The sequence below is a fragment of the Arachis hypogaea genome, chromosome 18 (genome assembly GCF_003086295.3).
Source record: "Arachis hypogaea cultivar Tifrunner chromosome 18, arahy.Tifrunner.gnm2.J5K5, whole genome shotgun sequence".
Lineage (NCBI taxonomy): Eukaryota > Viridiplantae > Streptophyta > Magnoliopsida > Fabales > Fabaceae > Arachis > Arachis hypogaea.
This window is the reverse complement of record NC_092053.1, coordinates 117,205,347-117,225,435: the sequence shown is the minus strand read 5'-3', so window position 1 is coordinate 117,225,435 and position 20,089 is coordinate 117,205,347. Positions and strand designations below refer to the sequence as shown.

The window sequence follows — 20,089 nt, the reverse complement described above, 5'->3', positions numbered from 1 at the left end:
CGGAAGGGAACTTAGAAAGGTTCAGGGTTGGCGACACAGAGGAAAAGTTCACTTTCGTGAACAGGAATCTCCCACACGACCTGAAGAAACCTTTAATGGAAATGATCAGGGCTAACGGCGACCTGTTTGCCTGGTCACCAGCCGACATGTCGGGGATAGACCCCCAGGTTATGTTGCATCGCTTGGCCGTCAACGCGAGGGCCAAGACGGTCACTCAGAGGAGAAGGAAAATGTCACAAGAAAGTGCAGAGGAGGTGGCCAGGCAGACGGCCAGCCTTCTCGAAGTGGGATTTATCCGGGAACTCGACTACTCGACTTGGCTGTCGAATGTAGTTCTGGTTAGAAAGCACAATGGGAAATGGAGGATGTACGTAGATTACTCCGATCTTAACAAAGCATGTCCCAAAGACTCCTACCCCCTCCCCAATATAGATGCGCTCATCGACGTGCCGGCGGGATATAGGTATCTGAGCTTCATGGATACTTATTTTGGCTACAATCAGATACTGATGCACCGGCCAGACGAGGAGATGACAGCGTTCATAACGCCGGGGGGGACATATTGCTACAAGGTAATGCCGTTCAGGCTGAAGAATGCAGGGGCCACCTACCAAAGGTTGATGAATAAGATATTCAGCGACCTCATAGGCAAAACGGTGGAAGTATACGTAGACGATATCTTAGTAAAGACCACCCGACCTGATGACCTCATAGGTGATCTGGAAAACGTATTCGCCTCCCTCCGACAACACGGCATGAGGCTCAACCCACTTAAATGTGCCTTCGCCATGGAAGCAAAAAAGTTCTTGGGATTTATGATAACCCAAAGAGGGGTAGAGGCCAATCCAGAAAAATGTGAAGTAATACTCCAGATAAAGAGCCCGGGATACATTAAAGACGTCCAAAGGTTGACAGGGAGGCTCACCGCGCTATCACGGTTCCTTGGAGCGTCGGCTACTGGGGCGCTACCATTCTTTAACCTGATGAAAAGGGGATAGCATTTGAATGGACCCCGGCGTGTGAAGAAGCATTCAAGCATTTCAAAGAGATCCTTGCAACACCACCTGTTCTCGGGAAGCCCAAGGTCGGAGAACCGCTATACCTGTACTTGGCTATAATGGATGAAGCGATGGCAGCAGTGTTAGTGCGAGAAGAAGGAAAGATCCAACAGCCAATTTACTTTGTGAGCAAAGCACTGCAAGGGGCAAAATTGAGATACAGCAAATTAGAGAAGTTGGCACTTGCGCTCCTGACCTCTTCCCGTAGATTACGACAATACTTCTAGGGTCATCAAGTGGTCGTGAGGACCGACCAGGGAATCCGCCAAGTACTCCAGAAACCCGACTTAGCGGGAAGAATGATGACTTAGGATATCGAGCTATCCTAGTATGACTTGCAATATGAACCCAGGCATGCGATTAAAGCGCAGGCCATGGCCGATTTCTTGGAAGAAGTAACGGGAGACCCAACCGAGGCGACGAGCATACGATGGAAGCTCCACGTAGACGGGGCTTCCATCCAAACGTTCGGAGGAGCCGGAATCATCTTGGAAAGCCCAGCCGAGGTCATATATGAACAATTGATCAAGTTCGAGTTTCCGGTGTCAAACAACCAATCGGAGTACGAGGCCCTTCTGGGCGGCTTAATCCTGGCTAGGGAGGTCGGGGCCACAAGGATAGAGGTATGCAGTGACTCGCAGGTCGTTACCTCTCAGGTCAATGGGACCTACCAAGCCAGAGATCCACTGTTACAGAAGTATCTGGAGAAGGTCAAAGAGTTGAGCAAACAATTCGAGGAGGTCACGATCCAACACGTTTCAAGAGAAAAGAACACACGGGTAGACCTCCTGTCCAAGCTAGCAAGCACAAAACCAGGGGCAGGTAACCAGTCTCTCATTCAGGGTTTAGTTAAGGAACCAGCTGTGGTCTTGCAACTGACTCAATCAGAACCCTCTTGGATGGACCCGATCGTTGATTTTCTGGAGAAGGCGAGGCTCCCCAGCGACGACAAGCTGGCCAAAACGATAAGGCGGGAAGCGGCCAAGTATGCAATCATACAGGGCCAGTTGTTTAAAAAAGGGATCAGCCAACCTTTATTGAAATGCCTGCATCCCGATCAAACAGACTATGTGCTTAGAGAGGTCCACGAGGGGTGCTGTGGTCACCACATCGGGGGCAAAGCTTTAGCAAGAAAGCTCATTAGAGCAGGGTATTACTGGCCATTGATGATGAAGGTCTCCAGAGAATTCGTAAGAAAATGCGTCAAGTGCCAAGAGAACACTGGTGCACGAAATTGTGTTGTCCAGTTCTTTGTACTTGTGTGAGATTAACAATATATAATTGTATTGAATCCTCATTGTGGCTCTATGTGTGGACACAACTCCGTACAACTAACCAGCAAGTGCACTGGGTCGTCCAAGTAATACCTTACGTGAGTAAGGGTCGAATCCCACGGAGATTGTTGGTATGAAGCAAGCTATGGTCACCTTGTAAATCTCAGTCAGGCAGATATAAAGTGATAATGATGTTTTCGAATATTAATTAATAAAAGAGGGATAGAGATACTTATGTAATTCATTGGTAGGATTTTCAGATAAGCGAATGGAGATGCTTTTCGTTCCTCTGAACCTCTGCTTTCCTGCTATCTTCATCCAGTCAGTCTTACTCCTTTCCATGGTTGGCTTTCTGTGATACATCACCACTGTCAATGGCTACTTTCGGTCATCTCTCGGGAAAATGATCCAATGCCCTGTCACGGCATGGCTAATCGTCTGGACGCATCACCCTTGTCAATGGCTTCATCTTATCCTCTCAGTGAATAATATGCTCACGCACCCTGTCACGGCACGGCTATTCATCTGTCGGTTCTCGATCATGCTGGAATAGGATTTACTATCCTTTTGCGTATGTCACTAACGCCCTGCAATCGCGAGTTAGGAGCTCGTCACAGTCATTCAATCATTGAATCCTACTCGGAATACCACAGACAAGGTTTAGACTTTCCGGATTCTCTTGAATGCCGCCATCATTCTAGCTTACGCCACGAAGATTCTGGTTAGGAGATCTAAGAGATACTCATTCTAGCTTATTTCGTGTAGAACATAAGTGTTTGTCAGGCACACGTTCATAAGGGAGAAGGATGATGAGCGTCACACATAATCATCACCTTCATCACGTTCTTGGGTGCGAATGGATATCTTAGAAGCGAAATAAGAAGAATTGAATAGAAAACAGTAGTACTTTGCATTAATCTTTGAGGAACAGCAGAGCTCCACACCTTAATCTATGGAGTGTAGAAACTCTACCGTATGAAAATACATAAGTGAAGGTTCAGGCATGGCCGAGATGGCCAGCCCCTAAACAAGATCACAGGATCAAAATACGATCCAGGATGCCTAATACAATAGTAAGAGGTCCTATTTATAATAAACTAGTCACTAGGGTTTACATGAGTAAGTAATTGATGCATAAATCCACTTCTGGGGCCCACTTGGTGTGTGCTTGGGCTTGGGCTTGAGTGTTACACGTGTAGAGGCCATTTGTGGAGTTGAACGCCAGTTTCTGTGCCAGTTTGGGCGTTCAACTCTGGTTTTGGATCCTTATCTGGCGCTGGACGCCAGATTTGGGCAGAAGGCTGGCGTTGAACGCCAGTTTACGTCGTCAATTCTTGGCCAAAGTATGGACTATTATATATTGCTGGAAAGCCTGGATGTCTACTTTCCAACGCAATTGGAAGCGCTCCATTTTGAGTTCTGTAGCTCCAGAAAATCCACTTTGAGTGCAGGGAGGTCAGAATCCAACAGCATCAGCAGTCTTTTTTCAACCTCTGAATCTGATTTCTGCTCAAGTCCCTCAATTTCAGCCAGAAAATACCTGAAATCACAGAAAAACACACAAACTCATAGTAAAGTCCAGAAATGTGAATTTAACATAAAAACTAATGAAAACATCCCTAAAAGTAACTAGATCCTACTAAAAACATACTAAAAACAATGCCAAAAAGCGTATAAATTATCCGCTCATCACAACACCAAACTTAAATTGTTGCTTGTCCCCAAGCAACTGAAAATCAAATAGGATAAAAAGAAGAGAATATACTATAAATTCCAAACTATCAATGAAACATAGTTTCAATCATATGAGCGGGACTTATAGCTTTTTGCCTCTTGAATAGTTTTGGCATCTCACTTTATCCATTGAGGTTCAGAATGATTGGCATCTATAGGAACTCAGAGTTCAGATAGTGTTATTGATTCTCCTAGTTCAGTATGATGATTCTTGAACACAGCTATTTTATGAGTCTTGGCCGTGGCGCTAAGCACTTTGTTTTCCAGTATTACTACCGGATACATAAATGCCACAGACACATAATTGGGTGAACCTTTTCAGATTGTGACTCAGCTTTGCTAAAGTCCCCAATTTAGAGGTGTCCAGGGTTCTTAAGCACACTCTTCTTTTGCTTTGGACCTTGACTTTAACCACTCAGTCTCAAGTTTTCACTTGACACCTACACGCCACAAGCACATGGTTAGGGACAGCTTGGTTTAGCCGCTTAGACCAGGATTTTATTCCTTTAGGCCCTCCTATCCACTGATGCTCAAAGCCTTGGGATCCTTTTTATTTGCCCTTGCCTTTTGGTTTTAAGGGTTATTGGCTTTTTCTGCTTGCTTTTTCTTTTTCTTTCTATTTTTTTTTCTATTTTTTTTTTCGCCCCCTTTTTTTTCTCTTTTTTTTTTCTGCAAGCTTTGCTCTTTGCTGCTTTTTCTTGCTTCAAGAATCATTTTTATGATTTTTCAGATTATCAAATAACATGTCTCCTAGTCATCATTCTTTCAAGAGCCAACATATTTAACATTCTTAAACAACAACTTTAAAAAGACATATGCACTGTTCAAGCATACATTCAGAAAACAAGAAGCATTGTCACCACATCAATATAATTAAACTAAGTTCAAGGATAAATTCGAAACTCATGTAATTCTTGTTCTTTTGAATTAAAACATTTTTCATTTAAGAGAGGTGATGGATTCATAGGACATTCATATCTTTAAGACAAAGTTACTAACTACTAATGATCATGTAATGGAGGCACAAACATAGATAAGCACATATCATAGAAAACGAAAAACAGAGAAAATAAGAACAAGGAATGAATCCACCTTAGTGATGTCCTTGAGCTCTTCTATGTCTCTTCCTTGTCTTTGCTGCTCCTCCTTCATTGCTTTTAGATCTTCTTTGATTTCATGAAGGATGATGGAGTGCTCTTGATGTTCCACCCTTAGTTGCTTCCAATAATTGTGTGGAAGAAAATGTATCCCCTGAGGTATCTCAGGGATCTCTTGATTTGCAGTCAAATGTTCTACCACTGAGTTATAGACCCTTGATGGAAGCTTTTGTCTTCCCTTTCCTCTTTCTAGAGGTTTCTCTGGCCTTAGGTGCCATCAATGGTTATGGAAAAAAAACAAAAAAGCTATGCTTTTACCACACCAAACTTAGAATGTTGCTCGCCCTCGAGCAAAAGAAGAAAGAAAAGAAGAATAAGAAGGATATATGGAGGAGATGGATGGGAATGTGTATTCGGCCATATGGGTGGGATTGGGTGAGAGAGAGATCTTGAATTTTGAAGGTAGTGGGTGTATGGATGTGAGTGGTAAATGGAAAGTAGAAGGGATGATCATGAATGGGAAGAGAGATGATGAGGTAGGTGGGGATACTGTGGGGTCCACAGATCCTGAGATGATCCTGTGGGGTCCACAGATCCTGAGGTGTCAAGGCATTTACATCCCTGCACCAATTTAGGCATGTAAAATGCCCTTGCACACAACTCTGGGCGTTCAGCGCCAGGTTGGTGCCTATTTTGGGCGTTCAACGCCCCTTTGCTGTCTTTTCTGGCGTTGAACGCCAGGATGCCCCCATTCTGGGCGTTCACTGCCAGAACTATGCTCTGTTCTGGCGTTTGAACGCCAGACAGATGCTCCTCCAGGGTGTGATTTTTCTTCTGCTGTTTTTGATTCCGTTTTCAATTTTTATATTTATTTTGTGACTCCACATGATCATGAACCTAAGAAAATATGAAAAACAATAAAAATAAGAATTAGATAAACATTGGGTTGCCTCCCAACAAGCGCTTCTTTAATGTCAATAGCTTGACAGTGGGCTCTCATGGAGCCTCACAGATGTGCAGAGCTTTGTTGAGACTCTCCAACACCAAACTTAGAGTTTGGATATGGGAGTTCAACACCAAACTTAGAGTTTGGTTGTGGCCTCCCAACACCAAACTTAGAGTTTGACTGTGGGGGCTCTGGTTGACTCTGCTTGGAGAGAAGCTTTTTCTGCTTCCTCTCCATGGTTGCAGAGGGAGACCCTTGAGTTTTGAATACAAGGGAGTTCTCATTCCATTGAAGGACTATTTCACCTCTGTCAACATCAATCACAGCTCTTGCTGTGGCCAGGAAAGGTCTTCCTAGGATGATGGATTCATCCTCTTCCTTTCCAGTATCCAGGACTATGAAATCAGTAGGTATGTAAAGGCCCTCAACCTTTACTAATACATCTTCTACTTGTCCATAAGCCTGTCTTCTTGAGCTGTCTGCCATCTCCAGTGAGATTTTAGCAGCTTGCACCCCATAGATTCCCAGTTTCTCTATTACAGAGAGGGGCATGAGGTTTATTCCTGAACCAAGGTCACACAGAGCCTTAAAGATCATGGTGCCTATGGTACAAGGTATTATGAACTTTCCAGGATCCTGTCTCTTCTGAGGCAATGTCAGTTGATCCAGATCACTTAGTTCATTGATGAACAAGGGAGGTTCAACTTCCCAAGCATCAATGCCAAATAATTTGGCATTCAGCTTCATGATTGCACCAAGAAACTTGGCAGTTTGCTCTTCAGTGACATCCTCATTCTCTTCAGAAGAGGAATACTCATCAGAGCTCATGAAGGGCATAAGGAGGTTCAATGGAATCTCTATGGTCTCTAGATGAGCCTCAGAGTCCTTTGATTCCCCAGAGGGAAGCTCCTTATTGATCACTGGACGTCCCAGGAGGTCTTCCTCCTTGGGATTCACGTCCTCTCCTCTCCTCATAGGTTCGGCCATGGCACTTATGTCAATGGCCTTGCACTCTCCTTTTGGGTTCTCTTCTGTATTGCTTGGGAGAGTACTAGGAGGGATTTCAGTGATCCTTTTACTCAACTGGCCCACTTGTGCTTCCAAATTTCTAATGGAAGACCTTGTTTCATTCATGAAACTTACAGTGGCCTTAGATAGATCAGAGACTAGATTTGCTAAATTAGAAGCATTTTGTTCAGAGTTCTCTGTCTGTTGCTGAGTTGATGATGGAAAAGGCTTGCTATTGCTAAACCTGTTTCTTCCACCATTATTAAAGCCTTGTTGAGGCTTTTGATCCTTCCATGAGAAATTTGAATGATTTCTCCATGTTGAGTTATAGGTGTTTCCATAAGGTTCACCTAAGTAATTTACCTCTGCTATTGCAGGGTTCTCAGGATCATAGGCTTCTTCTTCAGAAGATGCCTCTTGAGTACTGTTGGATGCAGCTTGCATTCCATTCAGACTCTGAGAGATCATATTGACTTGCTGAGTCAATATTTTATTCTGAGCCAATATGGCATTCAGAGTATCAACTTCAAGAACTCCCTTCTTCATAGGTGTCCCATTACTCACAGGATTCCTTTCAGAAGTGTACATGAACTGGTTATTAGCAACCATGTCAATGAGTTCTTGAGCTTCTGCAGGCGTTTTCTTTAGGTGAATGGATCCACCTGCAGAAGTGTCCAGTGACATCTTTGATAGCTCAGATAAACCATCATAGAATATATCCAGGATGGTCCATTCTGAAAGCATGTCAGAAGGACACTTTTTGGTCAACTGTTTGTATCTTTCCCAAGCTTCATAGAGAGATTCACCTTCTTTCTGTCTGAAGGTTTGAACATCATCTCTAAGCTTGCTCAGCTTTTGAGGAGGAAAGTACTTGGCTAAGAAAGCCGTGACCAGCTTATCCCAAGAGTTCAGGCTGTCTTTGGGTTGAGAATCCAACCATAATCTAGCTCTGTCTCTTACAGCAAAGGGGAAAAGCATGAGCCTGTAGACTTCAGGATCTATTCCATTAGTCTTAACAGTATCACATATCTGCAAGAATTCAGTTAAGAACTGAAAAGGATCTTCAGATGGAAGTCCATGAAACTTGCAGTTCTGCTGCATCAGAGAAACTAATTAAGGTTTCAGCTCAAAGTTGTTTGCTCCAATGGCAGGAATGGAGATGCTTCTTCCATGTAAATTGGAATTAAGTGCAGTAAAGTCACCAAGCATCCTCCTTTCATTATTATTATTTTCGCCTGCCATCTCCTCTGCCTGTTCGAAAATTTCTGAAAGGTTATCTCTGGATTGTTGTATTTTAGCTTCTCTCAATTTTCTCTTCAGAGTTCTTTCAGGTTCTGGATCTGCTTCCACAAGAATGTTCTTATCCTTGCTCCTGCTCATATGACAAGGAAGAATGGCCAGAAAAATGATAATAATAATAGAGATCCTTTATACCACAGTATAGGGATCCCTTTGTAAGTAGAAGAAGAGGGGGAGATAGAGGATGTGATGTAAAGGAAGAAACACAACTGTGAGGATTGGAATGTGAGATGAGATGTTAGGACATGAATGAATAAATAGAATGAGATGGGGGAGGAATAATTTTCGAAAATTATTTTGAAAAAGAGTTAGTGATTTTGGAAAATTGGTTTTTTGAAAATTAGTTAGTATTTTTCGAAAATTTTTGAATTCAAAAATAAAAAATAAAAATAATTAGTTAATTAAAAAGAAATTTTTGAAAAAGATGGAAGATATTTTCGAAAATTGAGAGAGAGAGAGTTAGTTAGGTGGTTTTGAAAAAGTTAAGAAACAAACAAAAAGTTAGTTAGTTAGTTGAAACAAATTTTTGAAAAGATAAGAAGTTAGGAAGTTAGAAAAGATATTTTGAAAAGATATTTTTGAAAAAGATAAGATAAGAAGATATTTTGAAAAGATATGATAGGATTAGTTTTGAAAAAGATTTGATTTTTAAAATCTCAATTAATGACTTGATTCATAAGAAATCACAAGATATGATTCTAGAACTTAAAATTTGAATCTTTCTTAACAAGCAAGTAACAAACTTCAAATTTTTTGAATCAAAACATTAATTGATTATGTTATTTTCGAAAATTTGTGATAAAAATAAGAAAAAGATTTTTGAAAAATATTTTTTTTGGAATTTTCGAAAATAACTAATAATTTTGAAAAAGATTTGATTTTTGAAAAAGATAAGATTTTCAAATTGAAAATTTGATTTGACTCATAAGAAACAACTTTGATTTTAAAATTTTTTGAAAAAGTCAACTCAAATTTTCGAATTTGATGAGAGAAAAAGGGAAAGATATTTTTTTGATTTTTGAAATTTTTATGAAAAACATGAAAATTATGCAATGCATGAAATTTTTAGATCAAAACAATGAATGCATGCAAGAATGCTATGAATGTCAAGATGAACACCAAGAACACTATGAAGATCATGATGAACATCAAGAACATATTTTTGAAAAATTTTTTTAATGCAAAGAAAACATGCAAGACACCAAACTTAGAATTCTTTAATGCTTAAACACTAAGAATTTCAAGAATGCATATGATAAACATGAAAAGACACAAAACAAAAAATCATCAAGATCAAACAAGAAGACTTACCAAGAACAACTTGAAGATCATGAAGAACACTATGAATGCATGAAATTTTCGAAAAATGCAAGATGCATATGCAAGTGACACCAAACTTATAACGTGACTCAAGACTCAAACAAGAAACAGAAAATATTTTTGATTTTTATGATTTTCTAATTTTTTTGGATTTTTATTTTATATTTTTCGAAAATAAAAAGGAAAAATAAGGATTCCAAAATTTTTAATATGAATTCCAGGAATCTTGCCATGTTAGTCTAAAGCTTCAGTCCAGGAATTAGACATGGCTCACTAGCCAGCCAAGCTTTCAATGAAAGCTTCAGTCCAAAACACTAGACATGGCCAATGGCCAACCAAGCTTCAGCAGGTGATCGTGGATCAACAGCGGGTAGATCAGGAACAGTAGCAGGTGGATTAGCTCCAACTAGCTTGCTCTTGATAACCAATTGCAAGCCTCAGTCCAAATGAATTTAGACATGGCTTTACAGCCAGCCAGGCTGCAACATATAATTACATGGGCTGGAGTGATTAGTTGAATACCAATCCCAAAGTAGTTTGGGTATGGCTTTACAGCCAGATATGATTCAACATATTTCATGAAACACTAGAATTCATTCTTAAAAATTTTGAAGCCATAGAATAATTTATTTTTGAAAACATTTTTATTTTTTTTTCGAAAACAGATGAGAAAATTTTAGAAATATTTTTTTTTGAAAAATTTTTGAAAATAAAATAAAAATAAAATTACCTAATCTGAGCAACAAGATGAACCGTCAGTTGTCCAAACTCAAACAATCCCCGGCAACGGCGCCAAAAACTTGGTGCACGAAATTGTGTTGTCCTGTTCTTTGTACTTGTGTGAGATTAACAATATATAATTGTATTGAATCTTCATTGTGGCTCTATGTGTGGACACAACTCCGTACAACTAACCAGCAAGTGCACTGGGTCGTCCAAGTAATACCTTACGTGAGTAAGGGTCGAATCCCACGGAGATTGTTGGTATGAAGCAAGCTATGGTCACCTTGTAAATCTCAGTCAGGCAGATATAAAGTGATAATGATGTTTTCGAATATTAATTAATAAAAGAGGGATAGAGATACTTATGTAATTCATTGGTAGGATTTTCAGATAAGCGAATGGAGATGCTTTTCGTTCCTCTGAACCTCTGCTTTCCTGCTATCTTTATCCAGTCAGTCTTACTCCTTTCCATGGCTGGCTTTCTGTGATACATCACCACTGTCAATGGCTACTTTCGGTCATCTCTCGGGAAAATGATCCAATGCCCTGTCACGGCACGGCTAATCGTCTGGAGGCATCACCCTTGTCAATGGCTTCATCTTATCCTCTCAGTGAATAATATGCTCACGCACCCTGTCACGGCACGGCTATTCATCTGTCGGTTCTCGATCATGCTGGAATAGGATTTACTATCCTTTTGCGTATGTCACTAACGCCCTGCAATCGCGAGTTAGGAGCTCGTCACAGTCATTCAATCATTGAATCCTACTCGGAATACCACAGACAAGGTTTAGACTTTCCGGATTCTCTTGAATGCCGCCATCATTCTAGCTTACGCCACGAAGATTCTGGTTAGGAGATCTAAGAGATACTCATTCTAGCTTATTTCGTGTAGAACAGAAGTGTTTGTCAGGCACGCGTTCATAAGGGAGAAGGATGATGAGCGTCACACATAATCATCACCTTCATCACGTTCTTGGGTGCGAATGGATATCTTAGAAGCGAAATAAGAAGAATTGAATAGAAAACAGTAGTACTTTGCATTAATCTTTGAGGAACAGCAGAGCTCCACACCTTAATCTATGGAGTGTAGAAACTCTACCGTATGAAAATACATAAGTGAAGGTTCAGGCATGGCCGAGATGGCCAGCCCCCTAAACGAGATCACAGGATCAAAATACGATCCAGGATGCCTAATACAATAGTAAGAGGTCCTATTTATAATAAACTAGTCACTAGGGTTTACATGAGTAAGTAATTGATGCATAAATCCACTTTTGGGGCCCACTTGGTGTGTGCTTGGGCTTGGGCTTGAGTGTTACACGTGCAGAGGCCATTTGTGGAGTTGAACGCCAGTTTCTGTGCCAGTTTGGGCGTTCAACTCTGGTTTTGGATCCTTATCTGGCGCTGGACGCCAGATTTGGGCAGAAGGCTGGCGTTGAACGCCAGTTTACGTCATCAATTCTTGGCCAAAGTATGGACTATTATATATTGCTGGAAAGCCCTGGATGTCTACTTTCCAACGCAATTGGAAGCGCACCATTTTGAGTTCTGTAGCTCCAGAAAATCCACTTTGAGTGCAGGGAGGTCAGAATCCAACAGCATCAGCAGTTCTTTTTCAACCTCTGAATCTGATTTCTGCTCAAGTCCCTCAATTTCAGCCAGAAAATACCTGAAATCACAGAAAAAAACACAAACTCAGAGTAAAGTCCAGAAATGTGAATTTAACATAAAAACTAATGAAAACATCCCTAAAAGTAACTAGATCCTACTAAAAACATACTAAAAACAATGCCAAAAAGCGTATAAATTATCCGCTCATCAAACACCAATTTCCACAGGGTGCCGGCAACTGAGCTAAGCCTATTGACGTCTTTCCAACCTTTCTCACATTGGGGAGTCGACCTCCTGGGACCCTTCTCGGTCGGTCCAGGGCAGGTCAAGTACCTTATAGTTGCTATCGACTACTATACCAAGTGGATAGAGGCTGAGCCACTAGCCAGCATATCCTCATCCAATTGTCGGAAGTTCATGTGGAGACAAGTGGTAACTTGATTCGGCATCCCTGAGGTCGTTATCTCTGATAACAGGACGCAGTTCACTGATAAGAAGTTCGTAGAGTTCCTCGCCGGTTTGGGCATAAAGCAAAATTTCTCGTCTGTGGAACACCCCCAGACAAACGGCCAAGTTGAGGCCGCGAATAAGGTCATCTTACTAGGCCTCAAAAAGCGGCTTGATAAGAAAAAGGGAGCATGGGCTGATAAACTCGCCACCGTCCTCTGGTCCTACCGCACAACCCAGCAATCGTCCACAGGGGAAACCCAATTCCGCCTGACATACGGGGTGGATGCTATGATACCCATAGAGGTCAGCGATCTGAGCCCGCGATTGCTTCTGGGAGGAGTAGAGGAAGCGGTAGATAAAGACCTAGTAGACGAGGTGAGAGAGATGGCCCATTTGTCGGAAGCAGCGCTGTAGCAAAGAATGACCCTGCGCTACAATGCCAAAGTACTCAGGAGAGAATTCAAACAAAATGACCTGGTCCTACGGCACAACGACATCGGGATGCCGACTCAGGGGGAAGGTAAGCTTACGGCTAACTGGGAAGGCCCTTACAGGGTCAAAGAGGTGATTGGTAAGGGCGCCTACAAATTGGAAAGACTCGACAGCAAGAAAGTCCCGAGAACGTGAAACGCGGGTAACTTAAGAAGATTTTATTCTTAGTCCAAACATGCCAAATAGGTGACCTGACCAGCTCAGTAAGACCCGGATTTCGCTTTATCATCAAATAATTTACTTATGTTAAATACTTATCATTGCAATAGACTTGTTCAATTGCCGATTAATGTTCACTTGCTAAATTTACTTTTTCCCATTTATACATCCCACGACAACAAATTTCTTATGATACACGCTAAACGAGGCAATGACACGGTACCCTGGGACTGATCACCCTGGAAACCCACTAAGTTAATGCCATAACAAACGGCTGCAACAATAATGAAGCCACGACTTGGCTTCGTCAAATTACCAACACAATGGTAAACAAACGCAAGAGACAAGCCAATACCAACAAAACGGTAATAAAATAGAACGAAAATACACTACCGAGTAAGCGGGGAAAAACTGTGATCATAAGCCGACCAAGCGACTACTAAAGCAGTTCAAGTTGCAAGATCCAACATGCACAACAACAAAGTTCATCAAACTACACGACAAGATCTACAAAAACAAAAAATTACAAAATTTATACAAGAGTTCAGAGATCACTTCTTCGGCATATCGACAATCTTGCCGTCCTTGATGGTTTTAAAGACCCCGATTGCCGACGTGTTGAAGTCAGGGGCCACGATCTTAACCTGGGCTTTAAGGACCTCTTCAGTCATCAGTATGGCGCTCTTTTCCTATTTCACAGTCTCTTTGTACTTCTTCTTAAACTCTTCAGCTTTGTCTTGAGCAGTCTTAGCCGACGAGATAGCCTCGTCACGTTCTTTCTCCAAAGCAGCCACCCGACCCTGCGCAGCATTAAGCTGGCTCTCCAAAGTCAGCTCCCACTCGGTTAGCTGGGAAACGGCTGCATCAGAAATGTTCAATTTCTCCTCAGCAACAGTGGCCTTCTCCTCTGCAGCTTTGAGCTTCTCCTTCGCTTTGGACAGTTGCTCCCGAAGTGTCTCAACTTGCACCTTAAATTGATTGTTGGCCTTAATAGAGGACTCGAGCCTCCTCTGCACCGACTGCATTCCAAACAGCTCAAACTTGGCCTTCCAGGCTATGGTAGCACCATGGAGAAGAGAATGGTACATCCACCTCGCTTGCCCAGGGAGATCCGAGCCATGGAAATATTCCTCCGTGCCAGGAAACAACTGGGAGTCTATAAAGTTCCCGGCATCAAAGTTTCTCTACATCACAGTGAGGGCTCCTTCAGGGCTGAAGGAAGACTTCCTCCTCTTTGGGTTGTGGATAATCTTCACATTATCCTCCTCGAATTGAGGGTTGGATGTCGAGCCCTCGCCAGGACCAACCGCCTCACCATAAACGGGAGAGGCATGCGCCTCATCAGCATTTTGGTCCGACATCTCGGCATCATGGGGAGGGGACACCACCTGTTTCTCATTATTTTCAGGTGGAACCTCCTATTTCTCGTCAGCCATTTCCTCATCGCTGTCGCCAGCCAGAAAGGTATTATATAAATTCTCAAGGCCTGTCACTTCGGCAGACATTCCCACTACAGCAAAACAGTGAAACAGGTTAGTCGTGAAATCGGCATAACAAATCAAAGCAATAGTAGCGCAAGAAATGCAAGTTAAAGCTACTTACAAATATAATTTCTAGCGACCTCCCGATTACCCATAAGGAGATGGGGGTTCACATGGTTTTTTCCAAAAACAGCCAACAACACATCGGCAATCTTTTTGTCCACAGAGGACATTCCTTTGTATGTTTGTTTGATAAAGGTATTCGACCCCGCCCCAAAACTCCAATATGTCAGGATGAGGCGTTGCCCCTCCAACGACAGCCAGAAGGGATGGCGACCTTTGACTGGCCGCACCTTGAAGTACTTGTCCTTGAACCCGTGGTAAGAGTCCTCAAACAAGCCAAAAATCCTCCGACCCTAGGCAGATCGGAAGGACATGAACCCTTTCTTCGCTTTCCCTTCTTTGGAAGGATTCGTAAGGTTAAATAGATAAAGAAAAATGTTGACAGACACCGGCAGCTCTAAATATTCACACACCATCTCAAAACAGCGGATGGAAGACCAACTATTCAGATGCAACTGCGACGGCGCCACGGAACACCGGTTAAGGAGCACCATTTGGAAAGAAGAAAAAGGAAGGCGAACCCCCAATTAGGTAAATATTGCCTTGTAGAACCAGATCCAATCGGCAACTCGGGGGGAGTGGGGGTTGAGTTCGTATATCCGTTCGTGAGGGGCGGGCACAAAAACATCATAATTAGATTCCTCATCAGTCCCGCCGCACAAGTACTCGGCTTGGCGGAACTCGGTTAGCTCCTCTTCACCCATTTGGTTTGGGGAATCCTTTACATCGAAAGTCACCCAGGCATACCGGTCGTAAGCCGCGCTTGAGGCAGAACCTCGTGTGACGTGACGTGGGGCCATACCTACAGTGGGGGCACCACTCAGTTAGTCTACAAGGTCGGGAGTTCGAAAAAAGTCCAGAAACTACATTTAGCCTATTCAATAACTGCAACCAAGCATGGCCGAAGCAAATCCTAAGTGAAAGCCTAAAAACTAATACCTTGGAATGGTAACCCCCTAATGCACCTACCTAACACTATTGTCATCCAACATGCAAGTCAAATCAGAAGAGCAACATGCGTACAGGAGCATAGACAATGAAGATAAAATAAACATGAAGCAAAGAGCGAGGGATGAATGCTTACCAGGACAATTGTAGGGATTCAAAAGGAAGTACGAAGGCGTAGGAATGCAAAGTTACAGTAGGGAATTTGAAGACGAAGAAGATGGAAATAGAATAAGCAAGGAAATGATGTGGAAATGAAAAACGAAAACTGACGGGGGATTAGAAAACTAACTCAAGAAGTGCGAAGGGCAAGGGCAAAACAGTCTTTGCAGGCAGGATTTTGAAATAACCCATTATAAGTATTAAATGCTTGACACGAAGAACGAGGCAACGAAAAGTTATCCCCACAACAAACAGACACGCGCGCAAGAGGCATGTCCTCTCCACGAGCGGCCGACCTGGCGACAACACACGAGAGAAAACATAGCACGCCACCAACGGCACTCACGACCATTGCTGGTGCATTGGGGGCATTGTTACGGTCCAGCCCAGCTAGGCGTGAAGACCGACCCGGCCCGAAGACCTACCGACCCGGTTGGGCAAGTCACCGTACCCGCCCGTCTGGCGACCCGACCACGCACCCTCCTTGCCAGTTGCATAACAGCTGGGGAGAAGGAAACTTCCTGGAAATAGGCCTTCTCCTATGGGCCCACTTTTCTGACACGGTATATAAGGGGAGGGTCCTACCCCTCGCCCAAGGTACGTCACACACATCATCTTATCCCTTTCTCACCTGCATACCTGTCTGACTAGAGCGTCGGAGTGTCTTTGCAGGTGGCACCCCCTCTCCACACGAAGAGCTCGTGAAGTCGGCTGCTCCAACCTCACTCCCACATCCTTAAACCAGATGAAACCGCACCTTTCCAACTCTACAACCTCCCCGAACCGTCCGATACCCGAGCTACCGTACAAAGACCATAATAACTATAAATAAAAATATAAATTTGGATATTTATTAAACTTTTTAATTTAATAAATATATGTTAATTTTGAAAATTAAGGGCAAAAAATTTAATAAATGTATGTTAATCTTGAAAATTAAAGCATGCCCTTAAGTACTTCCTAAAGAACTACTCTTAACTTTCAAAAACAATAATTACAAGCGCATGATTTTTTTTTTTTTTTTTTGTCTACTAACCACAAATTAAGAAGCTTGTGCATTTTAAAAGATTTCGAAAAAGCTTTACCGAATCTAGCTAGACCTTAATTAAACTACACGTATAACCATATAAAAAGTATGAAATTGTTTTCCAAACAAGAAGTGCATGCATGACATATATCACATTATAGAAATATTTGGGAGCCAAAAATAAAATAATCAAAATAGCCTAAAATTACTATTTTTATGTTTTTTAATTAAAGTATAAACATTAAATTAATATTTATTATCTAACGATACGTTGAATATAAACAAATATTTGTAATACTTTATTACACAAAATTTTATATCTAGAATATAAAATAGAGGTGACGAAGCGCTACAACCTCTAAAAATAAAAATATATATGTATATATAACAAGAATAATATATTTAGGAGTGTTGAAAGAAAATAAGGCCTTGCTTGTATAACTTTCTTTTGATTATATAACTTTTTTTTGGAATTCTACTTTTATATATCTGTCTTTTGGTTTTCTGTATAAGTTTTTTATCATTCTGTTTTTCGTAAGTGTTGTATCTTCGATTTTATTTTCGTCGTACCCCTTTTCTTTCAAGACTCTTAGATATATTATCCTTGTTATATGTACATATCACTACAAGAAAAATACCCATTCAGCCACATTTTTTTAAGCTACATTTGAAAAGCGTAGCCTATTCTATGAATAGGCTACGCTTTTCTCCGTGTTACCTTTTTATATGAGAAAAAGATACACAATTTTGGCATCATTTAAAAAGTGTAGCCTTAGGTATTTTAGAAATCACTTATAAAGCGTAGCCGTAGGTTGATATCTATAGGTTCACTTTTTGTATCAAAGGGGACGCTTTTAGAGAGTAGCCTATTTATTAAGTTTTGGGTGCGTTTTAAAAGTGATGCCTAATGTGTCTAGAGCAAAAAATTTGACACTTAGTGAATTTTTTTCCTCTTTTCCCTGAAAGCAAAGTCACACTTAGTAAAATTTTTGTCATTCCCTCCAAATCTCACTGATCACCTCCAAAGCACCCACCTTCATCCCCTTTCGTAAACCCTCGAAAGCTCACTCAGCATCCATTGACCCTCTTCACTCTGCCTCCAAAGCTCACCATCGATCGTCGCCCCCCACTCACTCTCTTCACTCTCGCCATTGACCCTCTCACCGTCGCTCTCGCCATTGACCCTCTCACTCTCTCCATTGACCCTCTCACTACAAGAAGAAATCCTCTCAATCTCGCCAGTGACCGTTGTCGCCCCCTACTCACCACTCGCCCGCACTCACCACTCTCCACATTGCTGCACCACTGACCGTCGCTCCTCTTCGCCATCTTGCACTGATCGTCGCTGCGCTGCCCTCACCATCATCGCTGCTGCCGCTCTCACCATCGTCATCTCCGTGCTTCTCATCATCATCTTCTCTGTGCTCATATCATTGAATAGGTATGTAGTGATTTCTATTTGGTTCTGAAATTTCAGAGGCTTAGGGTTCCGATTTTAGGGGTTTTAATTTGGGAATTTTAATCTGTGAAATATGGGTTTGTGAACTGTAATTTGATAACATGCATGCTGTTGTTGATGAAGATGTGTGGTATTTTAGGGTTTGTGAACTGTGATTTAATATATAGCTTGTCTATTTTCTCTGTATTTTTGTTTGTGAGACTGAATCCAAATGCAGCGTTAATAATTTTCTCAATGAATAAGTTGGCTTCTATTTCTCTGTTTTCAGCTTCCGTTTCTCTGTTTTCAGCTTCCGTTTCTTCTAGAAAACTTGGCTTTTGACCTATCTTACATTCTCTTATAAGTTTTTCATTTTTATCTTTTTTGTGTGTTTTTCTGTTTCATTTTAAAGTTTGTTCCTTTTACTTGATCTCCATGTCTAAAGGCATTACTGTGTTATAGAACTGATTTTTTGTGGGAAAACTCCCCCTCCCCATCTTTTTTCCCTGGATCTTATGTGAGCTATGATAGCTCTGTTCAGAAGGGTATTTCAAAAGTTGAGAAGGAAGCCAAGGTAGTATTGATAATGACAAGAGATCACTAGAAACTTACCTGCAATCTTCAGTTAAGAAGTTGAAAGTCTCAATTTTAGGTGTATGAAACAAGACTGAGCTAGTTTTTAAGGAGCCTATTGTCTCTGCTAAACAGGAATAGAGAAAGAATCTGTTTTGGTTCAATATTTTATTAAGGAATGTCAAACAAAGAGAAGGGGTTGCACTCCCCGGAGAGAGATATTGAGAGCTATTTCAAAGAAAAATGATGAAATGATTAAATTAAGAACTAGCTAGCTTTGTCTCAAATTGGTTTAATGAAAATGTTAACAAATTATAAGTAAAACTGACCATCCATCAAATTGTAAATTGATAAAGTTTGAACTGAGGGCTTTTCAGTAATTTACAAGTTAACCTCATAATTGAGGCGTCTTAGCACCACCAAGGCGAATACTTTGCCAACTTAGTTTACTGAAATTTGATTGTTTTTAGGTATTTTTATACTACAATATCTAGGAATATCAATATGTATCATTTCTCCTTTTGTTCATGGTTGGTTTTTTCATTAGCTTATTCATTGAGACTGAATCCAAATGCATGTTGAGGATTAATAATTTTCTTCGTCCGAAATTGTGTTACCTTTTCAGGAGCAAAATTTGGTGGCTGCTATGAGCTTTAGATTGTTTTTATCACTCTCTCTCTGGATCTTTGATCTCAACAGGAAACGCAGCATTTGCTCAGTGAGCCAGGTAACTTGTCATTTCTCAGCTCCATTATTGTGGTTGCATACATAATTTAAAGTTTCCCTTCTTATGTGTATTTGAGTAAGCACACCCGTCTCAATAAACTTGCTCTAAGTCAGACATTGTAAGTTTTCATTTTCTACCTTGTGATTAATTTTTAATTTTATGTCACGGAAAGGGTCTTTCAATTTTGTTTTCATTTTATTTTCCTTGAGGCTTTCTTGGTTGTTCTTTCTTCCCAATTTCCTCTACTCTTTATTTGAAGAGGATTTCTTTTCCTCAGAAGTCAGGTCACACTGTTCTTGTACTTCTCTGATTCACTCTCTTTCCTCCAATAATATTTCTGCTTTTATTCAAGATCTTGTACTGTAGCAGTGCGGAGTTTTTTTTTTTTTGGGCATTTATAATGTGTAGGGTGGCTAAACGATTTTATACTTGACTTTTG

At 41.3% G+C, this 20,089-nt stretch overlaps 1 protein-coding gene and 1 non-coding gene across 2 annotated transcripts; both read left to right on the top strand.

Annotated features, from left to right (window-relative positions):
- The first annotated feature begins 1,432 nt into the window (after window positions 1-1,432).
- LOC140181438 (uncharacterized) lies at window positions 1,433-12,937 on the top strand. Its single transcript, XM_072225006.1, has 2 exons — window positions 1,433-2,208; window positions 12,550-12,937. The coding sequence occupies exons 1-2, from the start codon at window positions 1,433-1,435 to the stop codon at window positions 12,935-12,937; spliced, it is 1,164 nt and encodes a 387-aa protein (XP_072081107.1).
- Window positions 7,856-7,963, top strand: LOC112773521 (small nucleolar RNA R71). Its single transcript, XR_003188068.1, has one exon. It is a non-coding gene; the product is annotated as a small nucleolar RNA R71 (small nucleolar RNA).
- Window positions 12,938-20,089: the final 7,152 nt, after the last annotated feature.

What these genes read in the sequence shown, in the direction of transcription:
- LOC140181438 (XM_072225006.1), top strand. Translation starts at nt 1,433, where the DNA reads ATGGCCGATTTCTTGGAAGAAGTAACGGGAGACCCAACCGAGGCGACG. An exon ending in AGAAAGCTCATTAGAGCAGG is followed by an intron (nt 2,209 to 12,549) that starts GTATTACTGGCC and finishes CTCTGATAACAG; the next exon opens with GACGCAGTTCACTGATAAGA.